General features: G+C 34.2%; 1 protein-coding gene across 2 annotated transcripts in view; it reads right to left on the bottom strand.

Annotated features, from left to right (window-relative positions):
• The window catches only part of iglon5 (IgLON family member 5), a 165945-nt gene that overhangs the window by 21302 nt on the left and 130059 nt on the right, over positions 1–14584 (bottom strand). The window contains exons 1-4 of one of the 2 annotated variants that reach the window (XM_052577660.1): positions 14105–14345; positions 12551–12632; positions 7644–7876; positions 4869–4988 (exon numbers count right to left, since the gene is read on the bottom strand). In XM_052577660.1, the coding sequence (XP_052433620.1) occupies positions 4869–4988; positions 7644–7876; positions 12551–12632; positions 14105–14168 (499 nt within the window). In that variant the 5' untranslated portion in view covers positions 14169–14345. Of the gene's footprint in view, positions 1–4868; positions 4989–7643; positions 7877–12550; positions 12633–14104; positions 14346–14584 lie in introns of those variants that run through there. The other variant, XM_052577659.1, reaches the window with a different exon arrangement.

Raw genomic sequence — 14584 nt, 5'->3', positions numbered from 1 at the left:
ATATTTTATTGAACTTTTAGACAAATATAATATATTTATGGCTATGATATACTAGGAATATGGATGAAAGTCTTTTATTACAGTTTTTCTCAGTCGCTTTCGTACATTTCTCGAATCAAACTCACAATTTGCAAAACATAAAGTGCATTTCTCAAAACAACTCGTACAAATAGCAAATCACCATGAATTACCTGCAAAAGCCAGTCTCCTGCTCAAAATCCTTAGTTCATCTCTCAAAAATAAATATCTGTGTCAATGAACATGTCAGTGCCATCAGAATGACAAGGCCTTGTGTCATAGTTTACGGATAAGACAGTCAAATTGCTTAGTCATGTTGTCAATATAACAGTTTACTCTGGAGGGATGATCTGATGTAAACTACTGTATTGAACAATATGCCATATGCTTATGTATGCCATATCCATTTCAAACGTACACATTTACACATTACTGTATGTGGGATATTGATTGAAAGAGACTGGATAGAATTCCCAGTTACACTTTTACAAAGTCCGACCAAAAAAAAAAAAAACCTTTACAATGTCATTGTGATATAGAAAAGGAAAAACAAATATGGACACAAATATGAAAATAAGTCCATTTTCAGAATGTGTAACTCTTGTGTTGTCCTCTGTCTATACAGTATAAGCTTTTCAACTGAAGATTCATGAGATGAACCTTTGAGCTATTTCAGAGAAAGGGTTTATCATTGGTTTATCATATACATTCTCTTCATAAGTCAAGATTCACTTGGACAATTCATGCCAAATGTACAAAAAGTCTAATAATAATGTGTAAAAATAAATATAAAAAGTGTGCTAGGCAGTTTTTGACAACTAGATTAACCATTTTGCATTTAATGACTTATATGATGAACTAAAGACTAGATGTTTTGAGTGGTAAGACTGTTGCACAGAAAACTATGCAATACGTTTTGAGCAACATGACATGATCAACTGATAATGTAGGAAACTGCCGATAAACATGCATAATCAATTGCATGAATGTACAAAAGCAATCACAACTTGTTCAAAAGAATGAGAAACTGGTTTTATGATGTGTATAAATGACTAGATGATGTGGAGGTTGTACAAGTAGTTTTGAGAATTTCATTTCTGTTTTGAAAAATGCACCAAAGTGACTGAGAAAAACTGTAAGAGGACCAAACTTAAAAATAGTGCAATTTGGTGCAGATGCTGATATTTATGTAGCAAAAAAAACTTATGCATTTATGGATTAATAGCTGATATACTGGGAATATGATTAGAACCATACACCCCCCCCCCACACACACAATATTTTATTCATAAGTCCAAGCAAAGCAAAAATATGAAATTTGATGCAAATGCTAATATTTGTATGCAATAAAATAAAATAAAATAAATAAATAAATAATAAAAATATCTCAACAGCAACAAAGCAATGAGATCTTTATAACAGTATAGCAGACTATTTACATAAAATAATATACAATGCAGCGGTCACTCATTACTGCCAATAAGGTTTTTCAGCAAAAAAAATTAAATAAATAAATAAATGATGTTGATCATGAAGAGCCCTTAGAAATGTTTGCATCAAATCTACAGCAGGCTTTATAGGGTTAAAGGCATTCTCAATTTAAATGTGAGTCTCATAATGCAGCTATATTCCAGAAATCACATTAGAGAGGGTTTATGTTGCAAAAACTTATTCATCCTATTAGTATTATTTCTAAATTCTACACAGAAAAAAGCCTCGCTAGTCAATAGATCTTCTGCTGTTTGTAACCAGCTGTCTCTGTCCGTGTCTGTGGACACTAACATGAGCATTTATATCATCTATTTGATATTTTATTCATCTAAATGCGCGAAATAGTTTACACGCACTGGACAGACTGTGTGTGGGTGGTGGGTCTAATGAATGAAACTGACCCGGCGAACGCATGATTAATGCTGGTTTCAATCCACATGGACGTGCATGTGAGCCATACCGACGGAGTGGGCGTGTCACCTGTCAACGGCACGTCAGGTGTGTGATTGTGATGTCATCGCACCCTGTCTGCTTCCCTACGGTGTGATGTACAGATCCAGATGGCTTTGTGTTTCTTTGGCCGAATCTACACGCCCAATTTCTCGCCCGGCTGCTGGCAACCAATAGCTCCACCGCAGTGACTCGCGCTGAATAACAATGTGGCTCTTTCTGTCTCGCTTTACGCCCCTCTCTTTATTTCTGCCGTGCCGGTGGGTTATGAGGTGCAGAGGAAGTGCTGAGTGGGGAAAAGCGCGGACCGAAAGATCTGCAGACAAGCTATGACTACAATTATATGCAGAGTAGGAGAAATGTTATATCATGATAATGGTATATGTCACAGTGTGGTTATTTTTGCTGAGATTTCAATGGGGAAAAAATATATGCAATATGATACATTATTTATTTATATTTTGCAGCTATACTTTAAATCTCTTATAGTTTGTATTTAATGGACACAACCCATTATACTGAATTATTCATATTTAAGATAAAGACTCAACGCAGCAAAATCCCTTTGGTTGACACATTCCACACATTTCATAGCAAAGAAATATAGCTAGGTCACCTTGACCTTGTTTACACCTGGTATTAACATCCATCTTAAATGATCTGATCAGTGTCAACTAAAAAATTTTACAATATGTAAAATTGCCAATACATAATGCCAAGACTGCCTTAACGTTTCATTGCAGGTTTAAATACTAACACATCTCAACATTGCATCCCCATCCACTCATGTGACATATAATCACTGTGCATAAAAATTATTTTTAAACTTTTAAAATAAATGTAAAAGGTGGAAAATTGATGGAAAATGTGGAAAAGGCTATATATATATATACCATGCAAAAAATGACATGCAACATTTTTTTTTTTTTTTTTTTTTTAATGCAGCATGTCTGAACATAATTATGTGGGAAAATTTTAAGAAAACCTAGTTAAATTTAATTATTTAAATTAATTATTTATGAATTTTGCATAAGTAAAATTTGTTTTAAAAGCAATTTATATATATATATATATATATATATATATATATATATATATATATATATATATATAAGTTGCTTTTAAACCTTCTATTTGCATTTTTATAATTATTATATTATGCATATATATATATATATATATATATATATATATATATATATATATATATACACACACACACACACACACACACACACACACAAACACATGTAATATATATGTAAATGTAACAATATATAAATATGTCAAATACTGATACTTTTTATACATTTACATTTTATTTCATTATATTCTATTTATATCTTTTTTTATATTTTTAACTTTCTAGAAACAAACCAATCTATCGGATTATTCATAACAACTGCCTCAAAGCAGCCAAACAAATATTGTATACATACACATACAAAAATATATAGTACAAATATAATATATAAAAAAACCTGAATAAATTAACAGATAGAGCTATACTGTATATTTTAATAAGTTTAAACAATAAATTATTTTTTTTTATATTAGGGTATATTTTTGGCATTACAGAAATTAGAATTTATAAGAAAACATTTTTCTTTATTGTGAATTATGCTTTTAGTTTTGCATTCCTGTAGCTCATGTAGGTGAAATGCAGCGCTTGATAAAATGTGTATCCCCAATGCACTCTCATTTTAGATATGGCAAATGCATTGCATGTTCAACATCAATCATATGCTTTCATGAAATCAAAGACCTTTCCTTTGATAATAGTAAGTGGTCACTGGATGGATTTGAGATGCATGTGAATGCCAGGCGTAAAAGACGATGTGCTTGGCTGACCATTTGTGACCAGATCACTTGAATGCGTACAATAAGCACACAGATATAGTTTGTGTACAGTGTAGTATCTGAGCTCAGCTGCTCCATTCATGTGACGCTGGTCCGTTTCCAGCCAGAGGGACTTTTGAGTTGATTTCAAAGGATCAATTGAAAAATAAATGACAGTAAATGATGATCCCCACAGTCCTGTAATCATATCGTGAAAAGATTAAATAAAAAATGCCCTCTCCTGTTCTGCATTTCATCACGACCACTCGAAATGAATGCAGCTAATATCAATGATAATGAAAGTTATAAATAGTATGTTAATCATAACTGTGATTATTAATATTGTGGCAGGAACGATAATGGTGACAATAGATGATGATGATGGCACATGTTGACAATTATCACCCTGGTTGTGGCTGTAATTATTTATAATGAAGTCTGAGCTGTAAATTGTCAAGACTTTGTTCATAATTGCATGCTACGTTTGCTGTTTCTCCAGTATACTGGGTATAGTATGCACATTTTATAATTGAGATACCCATACAACCAGAATAAGCTATGTTTAAAAAAAATAGTTTGATTAAATGCATTTGGAAAATGTACATGTACATGCACAAAATCACATTTTTTTTTATGCATCATTTCCAAACACAATAAAGTGATGTAAGCAGATAAATCAAATGAAAACGTAAAAAAAAAAAAAAATGCATAAAGAAAAAGAAAAAAAGCATATTAAGTAATGGAAAAACCTTTTCAACACGAAATGAAAAGGAAAAAATAAGAATTAAATATGAATACAAATATTTAGCATAACAATAGAAAATATAATGAAAACCTGGTCACATTGCATCCAAAAAAAAAAAAAATGATATATGATATAAAAAAAGACAAAACACTTTAAAAATGTGGTGATTAAAATTATGCATTTTCCCGTTTCACGTTCAATACAATTACACATATTTCCACCAAAATAAAAGCTTAGAACCCACAAAGCTGTGTAAACAGTATCCCACAATGCAATGTGGCCTTCTTTTACAGTCTAACAAACAAAAACGACAGACGAGACTCACACTTGAAGTCCTTCCAGGTGATAGTCGGCTCTGGTCTGCCCACCGCCAGGCAAAAAAGATTGACGTCATCGCCTTCGTTCACTGATGTATCCTGCGAGATGTTCACTATCCGGGCTGGCACTGCAAAAGAGATGCTTTAATTATGCTTAATAATAACAGAGTGAATATATTACGTCTTAACTGATATGCTTAGTCGATTTGATGGAGACGGTTGTTTGTTTCTGGGGTTATAAATGATTCCAATCAGCTGTTTTGCCCTAAATTCCCAAAGCGGAGGGCAATGCATAATGCCGGCCGGATAATGAGCTGGCCCTTGAATTTAAATGGCCAGAGCTTTAATGAAGATGGCCACAAATTTGGCCTGCGAGGCATTCTCAAGCAGACCGTTTCTGAGGTTCGTAACAGGGGGCGAAATACTTCTGATGATAAACTTGAGATTGGACCCAAAGCAGACGCATTGCTGTTGGAGGAGTGACTGGGGGGTGTAATTATTTCCGCTCATATCGCACCAAGACTAAAATTGAGGGCACAATGGTATCGAGCAAACACGGTCGTCTGTCTGCAAAGCTCGGTGCGGCAGATAAAAGCCTGTGTTTGGCGAGATGGTTCTGGCCTGCCGGTTGGCCAACAACGTACTCGAGAAGCATGAAAATGCCTCCCCTCCTTTTCGTACTTCTTCATTTTGATATTTTCAATCTTGTGCACCATGCACAGTGCCATATACATAACAATTGACAACTTTCAGCCGGCGGGGATGGAGTAAAGGGAGGGATGCAGGCAATCCATCAGCGGATCGCTCTGCTGCCAATAAATCACGTCAGGCTGGATCGCAGGACCTCTTACTCGTGGTGTGTGTCTTCTGGAAGAAATCTTGGACCCCTTGGATGCTGATTGCATCTGTGTCCACCCCTCTTGTTTCTTTGGTACCGGCATTCGAGGAAATGTTCATTTGAGCAATCGTTTCGTAAGAGTTCCAAGGCAGGAAGGAGAACAACATGGCACATGCTGACAATTATCACCCTGTTGTGAATGTAATTATCAGAGCTGTAAATCACTAAGACTATATTCATAACTGCTTGCTAGTCCTAATGTTTCTGCAGAATGAAGTACTGTGTACAGTATGCACATTTTATGCATTAAAAAAAAGTCTGCAATGCAATTTGATGCTTTGGTACCACACTGGTCAATACATTGTGTAGAATATGACCAGAACATATCGTTTTTAAAAGAATATTGTTTGATTAAATACATTTGGGAAACACCATATATACGGTACAGAACAAAAGTTTGGAAACATTACTATTTTGAATGTTTTTGAAAGAAGAAGTTTCTTCTGCTCATCAAGCCTGTATTTATTTGATCAAAAATACAGAAAAAACAGTAATATTTTGAAATATTATTACAACTTAAAATAATAGTTTTCTATTTGAATATACTTAAAAAAAATAATTTATTCCTGTGATGCAAAGCTGAATTTTCAGCATCATTCCTCCAGCCTTCAGTGTCACATGTAACATCAGTCGATCACATGATCATTTAGAAATCATTCTAATATTCTGATTTATTATGAGTGTTGGAAACAGTTCTGCTGTCGAATATATTTGATCAATAAAAGTTAAAAAGAACTGCATTTATATATATATAAAAAAATCGAATAATATATATTTTTTTACTATCACTTTTTATTAATTTAACACATCCTTGCTGAATAAAAGTATTGATTTTATATAAAAAAAGAAAGAAAAACAAATTACTGACCTCAAATTACTGACCAGTAGTGTATACAAAATATTTCTATTTTAAAAACATAGCTTCTTTTTTTTTTTTTTTTTACTTTTTATTCATCAAAGTATCCTAAAAAAGTATCACATGTTCTGAACAAATATTAAGCAGCAGAACTGTTTCCATCTTTGATCATGAATCATCATATTAGAATGATTTCTAAAGATTATGTGATAATGATCCTAAAAATTCAGCTTCGCATCACAGAAATAAATGATAATTTAAAGTATTATAAATTTAAAAACAATTATTTTAAATTGTAATAATATATCACAATATTAAAACATTTTTCTGTATTTTTGATCAAATAAATGCAGGCTTGATGAGCAGAAGAAACTTCTTTCAAAAACATTAACAATAGTAATGTTTCCAAACTTTTGGTCTGTACTGTAGATGCACAATTTTACATAATGCATCATGTCCAGATAAAATTAAGTGATCTATGGACAAATCTCATGAAAACAATGAAGATATTTGCATGTTTTTTTAAATCTTTCTGCTCTTCAAATAATCCTAATAAAAAATTAAAAAAATCAGAAATCACGGTTTCCAGAAAAAAAAGTGAAATCAGCACATTAAAATGATTTCCAATGTCATATTGTGAGATTTAAATTCTCATAATATGATACAAAGTTGTTTTTGTGAGATGTGAAGTCACACTGTGTAATATAAAGTCAGAACTGCAAACTAGAGTAAACTAAACACGTCAGATATAAAACTCTGAGATTTGAAGTTGGCAAAATTTTTTTTTTTTTTTTTTTTTTTTTTTTTACAGGCTTCTATTGAAACTCTGATCACTAGATTTACACACATTTCGACCAGTGACTTATTTTGCTAGGACAAATAAAATGGGAGCAAACCTGTTTTAGAAACTATTCATATTTTTATGGGCTGTAGCCCCCTATTGCATTTGCATCTTTATTATTGCAAATAATTTTGTGTTCATTAGTGATGCAAAATTTTGACTTTCAGGCGGCAGGCAGATGAACATACCCTGGACGATGAGGTAGACGTGGGCCGTACGCGGCTGGTTTCTGGCCTGGAAGCTGCATGTGTAGGGTCCCTCGTCTGCCACCATCACTTGCTCAATCTTAATGGAGAAGTCGCTGTTGTTGTTGTTCACCAGAGACACACGGGAGTCCAGGGACCACTTATCTGTGCCCGTAAATAAGATGTTGGAGCGGTTCAACCACGCCTTGTGAGTGACCTCCTCGTCTATCTTGCATCTAAAAAGGAGAAGAGATTGAAAAGAACAAGTCTGAGGCAGATACAATTGACTCGTATGAGAGCATTTATTCAACTTGACGTGAATAAAAACAAGGTTGCGAGGGGCAGACGTGTGTTAACTTTCACAAATGATATTTTCCCCTCTATTTCTGTCACTCAAAGCCTTTCTGTGTGAATGTTTCTTTCATAATCATTAAAGATTGCTCATGAGGTCAAAACGTGCAGTGTACAACCAGAACACACTGTTTTTAAAATAATTTTGTTTTATAAAAAAAAAAAAAATTCCAAATATAATTTAAATCTTGCATGCATCATGTCCAAATACAAAATAGTCATATGTGGGAAGATCTGAAAATCTGAACACATTTCACTGCAAAATCATAATATATATTATATTGGATTAATTTATAAATAAATAAATGAAGCCACAATGACACCAAAATAAAACAAAATGAAAAGAATTAAGAAATTACATTTTGCATGAATAATTAAAATATATAAGAAAAATACATATTTTGCATAAATAAAATGTTGCATACATAAATCTAATCTAAATCTAATATATAAAGTTATTTTTGTTACATTATTATGTTACATAAATATTTAGAACACACACAAACAATAATTATTTAGCATAAATATATAATTTACACAAACATTTTTTTTTCATTACATTTTTTTTATTTTAATGACAAAAAAAATTGCCACATTTCACCACAAAATCAAAAGAACAAATTAGAAATTATATATTTGCATACAGAAAGTGAAGCATATTTTGGAACCACTAATATTTTTAAAGAACTTTAATCAGAAATGAGCTCAAAGGTTAATAAGCGTGTCATTTTATTTTTTTTCAACTTGTGTTTCTTTTTCGACAAGAATAAAAAAGGTTTGTAAAGGGGAAGACGTGTGTTAATGTTCACAAAAAACATTTATATCCCTGAAAGCCTTGTCTTCATTTGTTTTCAATGAAATATTGCATAGACTAACGTCCATAGGCAATTACTGTGATGTCATTGAATGAGTGCATGGAAGTTTCTGTGTCAATGTTTATTTGGTAATCGTTACAACCTGCTCATAAGATCCGGGTCATTAACTAGCTCATTAAGCTGACTAATCAGACCACTGATGATTGCTTTCAAACTAAACAGTGCCTAAAACACACAGTGACTCCACCAGAAAAGCCCAAATTGCCATCTAAAAAAAGTGGTGTGATGTCTATCAATGCACAAATAATCTACATACATACATGAATCCTCTGCTATATGTTATGGGAGAATATTCAGGACTATTTTCAAAAGCAATTGCAGAATTGTATTTTCAATTGCGTTTTCCATTTGTCGATGCATATTTTGACATAACCCAAATGCAATTGCAAATCTTGAATTACTGTTTTTTTTTTCTGCTCACGCAAATGCACAGTGACTGCCAAATTTCAAAGGAAAAAGTCAATTTGCAACTGTATTTGCTATGTCTTATGAGCTATGAGTCTGTCATATTGCAATTCCTTTCGAAAATATGTCGCCTCAAACGTTTATATTCAGTTTGAAGGCACATAAGATGGCAATAAAAGATGCAGTTTTTCACAAAAGCTTTTCTCCTTCAACCAAAATATGATTCACATTTTGCTGATGAGTAAACCCCATTTTAAAACATTTAGAGTCATACGAATTATTTGTCATGAAAAATTGCAGAAACATATTTGTTGCCTTGAAGCAACACTGTGTGGGAGTGGAACAGATACGGATGCATCTGCTATAGAGAATACTGCAGTTGTCATTTGTTTTTATTTATTATTATTTTATTGTATTTTATTTTATTTATTTATTATTTAAACAAATATTTTTTCAAATCATTAATTTATTCATGTTCATTTATTTTGTTATTCACTTTTTTTAAGTCCTCACAATACCCAAATAACTTTACTTGTGCATGAAAACTTAATCAAGCATGTAAAAATAAAAAAAATGTATAACGCATGCAAAAATATAATTCAGTGAAAAAGTAATTTATTTGTATTAAGATACAACACAACATATCACACTGCAAATGATCATTTATCCATATAAATTATTTATAATTAAATATAAGAATATTTGTATTTAATTTAAATATATAAATTATTTGGTATTTACTTAATTTGTCATAGCATGGAAATATAATCAAACAATTTTTAAAACAAGTTTATTAATTTTTTTTTATAAAGCATGGGTTAATTTCTAGACATATTTCAATATTTATATCAAAAAGTTTATAAAATATCAGCACTACTGCAATGCTCATTATTGTCGTTTTTCATATTAATAATTTTTCTGTATTTACTTTACATGTAAAAGTCCTGCCATTTATAATTTTTCATAAGCATGAAAAAAAAAAGTTTTCATAATGCATGCAACAGAGCATTAAATATTCTAGGTATATTTCAATAATTTAGTGAAAAGTGTAAAATATCACACTGCTTATTCAAATTATTCATTTATCCTTATTATTTTTTTTGGTATTTACTTTAAATGTAAAATTCCCCAATATAATTTTTATTACACATAACAACAAAATCAAACTTTTTCAAAACTTTTTTTTTTTAAATGCATGCAATAGAGGGTTAAATATCATTGTAGGTACATTTCATTTATTTAAAACGTTTAAATTATCACAGCACTTATTCATAACCCTTTAAACAAAAAAAATGTCCGCCGTTAGCCACTGGCTATTAAATTATTTAAAATGCATGGTTGCCATATGATTACTAAAGTTCTATCCTAAAAATAATAAATAATAAAAGAAGCATAATCTGTTCCCTCTCAAATAAATATGTCTATTTACTGACTTCAATGGGTCTATAAATACATGGATTTCAGTGGTGGAAAGATCAATGTTCACTAGACAAGAGGCTCTAAACACCTCATTCTGCGTCCCGACTGGATGCTGTGCTTCACTGGGAGTCTAAGAGAGCATCATGAGCACCATTTGCACCAAATCACCTGATTTACTTATTGAACAGTGAGGCTTGCATTGAAGTATTTTCATCCCGAGGAGTCTGAAAGCTTCTTAATTCAACCAATGATTGAGTTTCAAAAGGAACGTTTAAAAACTGGCAGTGATATGGATGACTGACAGCGTTTGAAATTAAAAACACTCCCGAGTCTGGAGATGAAGTTAGTTGAAGTCTGTCTCAAAACATTCGGGTTAGTGCTCTTGTCTTTCACCTGATGGCGTTTGTACATCATGCAAAAATGCAGTTCAGAGATTAACCCATTTTTTGCATCAAGTATTGCCACCGTTCAGTTTAAGAACTAGCAACACTGAAGACAGAAAAATACACATATCAAAGAACAAAAGTTGCCATATAACAACTGCGCTTCACTTGCTGTTGAATCAGACCTCATACTGTAACGCCATTGGTCGAGTGTTATGCAGGAACCTCAGTTGACCTCTAGATGTCACTGTTCTGCTCTGCTCTTGCTCTTTGAATGGAGGAGTCGTGACACATTTAATGCTTAAATATCACTCACATTCATGTCAGCTTTGACTTTCAGCGTATCAAACTGTGATATCACATCAATTCCCATTCCCGGTGCAGTTGTGCGGAATAATAATATGGTGCTTTTGAGAATATGAACCCCTGACGGCAGGTTCAGGAGTTCAATTGCTGGCTGATAGACTGAAACCAAGTCATTTCTGCCTGGAAACTGACTAACAACAAGACTATAGAGAGGGAAATTAAAATGTTAAAAATGCTCCCTCCAGCGAGTGAGCATGATAGGAGCAGTAGGACTATATACTGTGTGTTTATATATGTGTGTGTGTGTGTGTGTGTGTACTGCTATCAGTAGCAGGTCTGCCTTACATTATAAACGTGACAGCAATGGAAAAACACAGAATATTGTGAAAATAAAGGGGCATGTGCCAAATGAGTGAAGATGAGGAAGAAAGCGGGTGATTGTTAGGCGCAAGCAAAAGCTGGGCAGTGTTATTTTAAAACTTTTAGTATTTTTCCTACCAATTTTATTTCTTGTAATGTGACTTAATTGTTTACAATATGGGTTAATATTTAACAATATGTCTTTATCTCACAAACACCACTTTCTCATAATGACTCTATTTCTCATAATCATGGTGCAATTTACCACAATGTGTGTCTATATCTCATAACTGAAACTCTGTTTCTTATAATTGTGATTTAATATCTCACTATGTGTATTTATATCTCACAATTGTCACTTAATTTCTCACAACTCTTTCACTATTTCTGCTTTATTTCTCACTATGTTTTTATATCTCACATTGTGTTTCTATGTCTTACAATTGCCACTTAATTTCTGACGATGTGTGTTTATATCTCATAATTGGCGCTTTATTTCTCACAGTTGTGTCTTATTATCTCACAGTGCCTGTCACTTCATTTCTCTTTGTTTCTCATATTTGTGATATATTATCTCACAATGTGTCTTGTCACAGTAGTTGTAATCGAGCGTTTACCTTGCATAGTTGTAACTTTATACCACAACAATGTGACTTTTTAGTTCTTATTTCACATTTTATATCACAATTACATTTTATTAGCTAATTTGGTGAGTTTTTGGTCAAAACCGGCCGATCACATATTAAGAAAGTAAAAGAGTGTTTTTAAATCACATGACAGGAGGATGCATGCAGGTGCACGGTGAGATCACCTCAAAACCACGCTTTCTCCTTCCAGCACGGTAATGTTGTCGGGCAAGTGTCCGAACTCGGCCGCCTGAGCACTGCTGGGCCCTGCCAAAGAAAACCAGAGAGAGACAGTGAGCATACAGCAGTTATTACAGCAACAGAAGGTCCACTCCATCCCCGGGTCCCCCGGGCGGTACGACGCCGGGTACTGAGTACCTCATTGATCCTGGTCAGGCAGGATTTGTTTTTGTGGTTTTGCTTAGTTATTTGCGAGGAGAGAATAATAAGACCGCAAAGCGACAGCATGGAGCCGTCAGTGCTGACCGTCAGAGGGCTTGAATAATGATTGGGTTCTGCCCCGTGTGCCGCCTGGCCGTGCACTCATCGAACAGACCCGATAATGAGCCCGGGGAAGAGGATTCGCATGGAAGCGGCGGAGCGTGAAATGAAGGAACCACCACTGCAATGGGAGCAAACACACACACACACACACACACACACACACACACTCGTGCATGAGTGCTGTCACTTGTGTACAAACACATACACGTGTGTTTTCATATGCACCAATCAAACTACACACTGGGATACCAACAAACTGGGACATCAGAGGAAACGGGAATTGTTTGCAGGTGGCACCGACAACGTCAAATTCTTTTTCTAGTTTTCAAATGCCATTCTTGTTCTTATCTATTCAAAATACGCTCCAATTTCCTCTGCAAACAGAGATTAGCGTGCTATCGGCGCTCTCTCGGCGTGGCTCCATCGCTAGCCACGTCAACGCTGCCAAATGCCAGCGTGGCACCGTCTTCCAGTCCATGCTCATAATCCCTGTCCTTAATATCTGCTGGCCAATATTGGCTCGTCCTGCCTTCGAGGTTTAATATATGAGACACAAGTGCAGTCAAGAGTTAAGAAGCACCCGGAAGGTCTTGGTGTTTAACGTGCAATGCGAAGCCAGGGAACCGACGGCGTGCCAAGTGTGATTGGACAGGGAGAAAGACAAAAGGAGACATGCGGCATGCGATGGCCAAGCACTGGGCTTTTTTAATTTGAGACGAAGCCACGGCAGAGGCGCCCCAAATTGCACAGAGTAATGAAAAGAAGCGTGGGCTGCATTGTCATGCGCGTCATGGTATCATACACAAATTGCATAGAGCTGCTTTGCATTATCCGCTGAAGTGACCAGCAATGACATTGCTAAATTAAGTTTTCTCGACTTGGCGGTGCACAAGGGCACGGACTGATTTAAATCAGTAATTGCTTAATCATCTTTCATTATTTTCATCATTAATCATTCTTTTTAAAGACAAGTGCTTTAGTTTGGTCTGTGCATGCGTGTGCAGCTAGTATGATTTGTGCAGTGTGCATGGACCATGCACGCATTTTCATTACATGCAATCTACATTAGTATTAGTGTTAAAAATGGTGGTTGATATTGCAGTAGAAATGGTGGTTTAAAGGAACAGCTCACCAAAAAAAAAAGAAATTTGCTGAGAATTTATTCACCCCCAAGACATCAAGATTGTTGAGATTGTTACTTCGACAGATTTGGAGAAATTGCATCACTTACTCACCAATGGATCTGTTGCAGTGAATGGGTGCCCTCAGAATTAGAGTCCAAAGTGCTGATAAAAACATCACAATCCACACCACTCAGTCGACATCTTGTGAAGCCAAAAAAATCCATTAAGAGGTTTTTTACTTCCACCACTGCTCCTGGCTAAAATATAAGTCCACAATCCACAAAGTGCTTTCTCCAGTGTAAAAGTCATCTCATTTGACTCGAGAGAGAAATATGCACAGATCCAACACTGTTTAAAAGCCAAAACAGCTCTAAACAAATTAGTGGGTGGAGTCTGATGTGAACAGAAAACAGGAAATTGACTTTTTCAATGGAGGAAGTGTTATTATGGACTATGGACTCATATTATATATATTATAACAATTTAAGGTAAGTTAACATGTTTGTTGTTTGTTTCTTACACAAGACATAAACTGATGGACTGGAGTGCTGTGGATTACTGTGGTGTTTTTATCAGCTGTCTGGACTCTCA

This window comes from Carassius gibelio, chromosome B16, assembly GCF_023724105.1.
Source record: "Carassius gibelio isolate Cgi1373 ecotype wild population from Czech Republic chromosome B16, carGib1.2-hapl.c, whole genome shotgun sequence".
NCBI classification, from domain to species: Eukaryota; Metazoa; Chordata; class Actinopteri; order Cypriniformes; family Cyprinidae; genus Carassius; species Carassius gibelio.
The sequence above is the reverse complement of the archived record's forward strand: the minus strand, read 5'-3'. Positions and strand labels throughout refer to the sequence as shown.